Source organism: Sitodiplosis mosellana, unplaced genomic scaffold (assembly GCF_009176505.1).
Source record: "Sitodiplosis mosellana isolate CC-2019 unplaced genomic scaffold, AAFC_SMos_1.0 Smas_scaffold_3921, whole genome shotgun sequence".
NCBI classification, from domain to species: domain Eukaryota; kingdom Metazoa; phylum Arthropoda; class Insecta; order Diptera; family Cecidomyiidae; genus Sitodiplosis; species Sitodiplosis mosellana.
In genome coordinates, this window is record NW_022599163.1 from 1 (window position 1) to 2,602 (window position 2,602).

The 2,602-nt window shown below is 40.5% G+C and overlaps 1 protein-coding gene across 1 annotated transcript; it reads left to right on the plus strand.

The window, feature by feature from the left end:
• Positions 1-1,401: 1,401 nt before the first annotated feature.
• Positions 1,402-1,836, plus strand: LOC129571998 (uncharacterized; the record flags this gene model as incomplete). Its single annotated transcript, XM_055451900.1, has 1 exon — positions 1,402-1,836. A coding segment is annotated over exon 1 (435 nt), but the record flags the coding sequence as incomplete, so codon positions are not given.
• Positions 1,837-2,602: the final 766 nt, after the last annotated feature.

Here is a 2,602-nt window from a genome sequence, read left to right on the forward strand (position 1 = left end):
GTGCAAATTGTTTACGTCGCACCAAACCTTTAGTTTGTCGATGGCTCGCTGTAACGCTTCCGCATCCGTGCTCGAGTGGATGATTTTCGCGATTTTTACATCATGGGCGAACAAAGAAACGAACACGTCGTCCATTTCGTCCACTATGTCGTTGATGAACAACAGGAATAGTGTGGGTCCGAGATGACTACCCTGTGGTACGCCAGATGATACGTTGAATTCATTCGACTCGCTGCTCCCATACTTAACGAATTGCGTTCTGTTGGACAGGTATGATTCGATCCAAGCAAGAAGATTGTCTGGCAGGTTGAACGATCTGAGTTTCAGAATCAATCTCTTGTGGTTTACTCTGTCAAACGCTTTACTGAAGTCCGTGTAGAGAACGTCCACTTGCGCACCTGAATTTATGCCTCTCTGGGCATAGTAGGTAAATTCGGTGAGATTAGATGCAGTGGATCTGGACTTCATGAAGCCGTGTTGCTTTTTGGTGATTTTGTCCTGTACCAGAGACAGAAGTTTGACGTTCACCAAATGCTCGAAGAACTTCGCCACAGTTTGGAGCTTAGCAATGCAACGATAGTTTTCAATTTTCGATCTCGCCCCCTTTTTGAAAATAGGTGACACACTCGAGCGTTTCCATTTGTCAGGGAAATGGCCAGTTGACAATGATTCATTGAAAATCTCGGTGAGTGGAGCCGCCAAATGACTCGCACAGTTTTTCAGTATCAACGGGTGCATACCGTTGGGACCTGTACCTTTCTTTGTGTTCACGGCTTGCAGCTCTTCAAGCACGAAATTTATGTCGAGCTGGAATTCCTCAGTTTGGTGTGACTCATCGGTAGGCGATTGTTGAACGCCTTGAGTCGTTGAGTCATCGTAGTTGCTACTGAAGAAGTTCGCAAACAGGTTGGCCTGTTCTGTTTCGTTTGCTGTGCTCACATCACCAAATTGCATGACTTTTGGTTTGTTGTCGGTGCTCTTCTTTGAATTGACATATTGCCAAAATCTCGATGCGTCATACTTGAGCGAGGATTTCATTTTCTCCACGTATGTGTTGTAGAGTTCCGTGTTGAGTTTATCGAATTCACGAGACGCCAAAATGTATTTCCATTCAAACGACTGATGATAGCCTGATCGTCTGTAGCGTTTCCATGTCTTATTTTTCCTATTTTTCAGTGTTATTAGGAATTTATTTTTCCATGGACATTTTTGTATCGACTTGACGATGTAAGTAGGCACAAATTTGATGATTGCATCGTCCAAAATCTTGTGCAGCAAGTTCACCTTCTCGATGATTGTCTTTCCATGGAATAATTCGGTCTTTCCATGGAACAATTCTCTGATTTGAGAAGACAATATAAGTCATGCGCTCGATTAGCCTTCAAGAATTACAAGTTGGAAATGGAGCAGCTAATTGATAAAGATCCAACGAAATTTTTCGAATATGTCAATTGCGTCCGAAAAACTCATGATGATTTACCCGGTGAAATGGAATATAATGGCGTTAAGTTGAACTGTCAACAAGATATTGCCGATACATTTGCCAAACATTTTGAAAAAGCGTACACCAAACAAATTGATGTTCAAACTGACAGTTACAAGGACTGTGAATCGCTTCTCCGTGATTTATGCATCAATATTCCAACGATTGAAATCACTGACGACATAATTTTGGAGACAGTAAACAACCTTCCAAATAACACAGTATCTGGGCCAGACGGAATACCGAACATTTTCATCAAAAAATGTATTCACACGTTGGTAAAGCCGATTACTCACATATTGAGTGAATCATTAAAGACCGGCTTTGTACCAGACATTTGGAAGCGATCTTACGTATGGCCAATACACAAAAGTGGAATCAAAGCAAAAATTGATAACTATCGTGGTGTTGCTTTGCAGTGTGTAATTTCGAAGATTTTGGATTCCATCGTTTCAAGTCATCTTAACTTCCACATTAAAAGTATACTTGATGATAGCCAGCATGGATTTGTGAAAGGAAAGTCTACAATAACCAATTTGGCCGAATTCACATCGTGTGTAATAACGAAGATGGACAAACACATTCAAACGGATGCAATTTATCTTGACTTAGCAAAAGCGTTTGATTCTGTCAATGTTACGCTGCTTATCCAGAAGCTAAACATCATGGGCTTGAACGAACAATTGCTTAAATGGATTGAATCATACCTGAATGGACGGCAGCAGATTGTCAAACTAAATGATGTCATGTCAAATTCCATCAACGTTACTTCGGGAACTGGTCAGGGCTACCCAATTGGCGCAACACTGTTCATTTTATTTATTATTGACTTGCCACATCACACACTCGAATCAATATTACAGTCGTTTGCCGATGACACTAGACTATGGAAACACATTGAAAATTTTGAAGACTGCCAAGAACTGCAAAACGATCTCAACAAAATTGTAAAATATTTCCGGGACAATCGACTAAAATTGAACATCAAGAAATCAAATTGCATATCATATCACCGTGGACAGTTGCAGTATGAATTTGAATATACGATAGACAATGAGAAGATTAACCGTGTCAAAGTAATTAAGGACCTCGGCATTATACTGGATGAGAAAATGAACT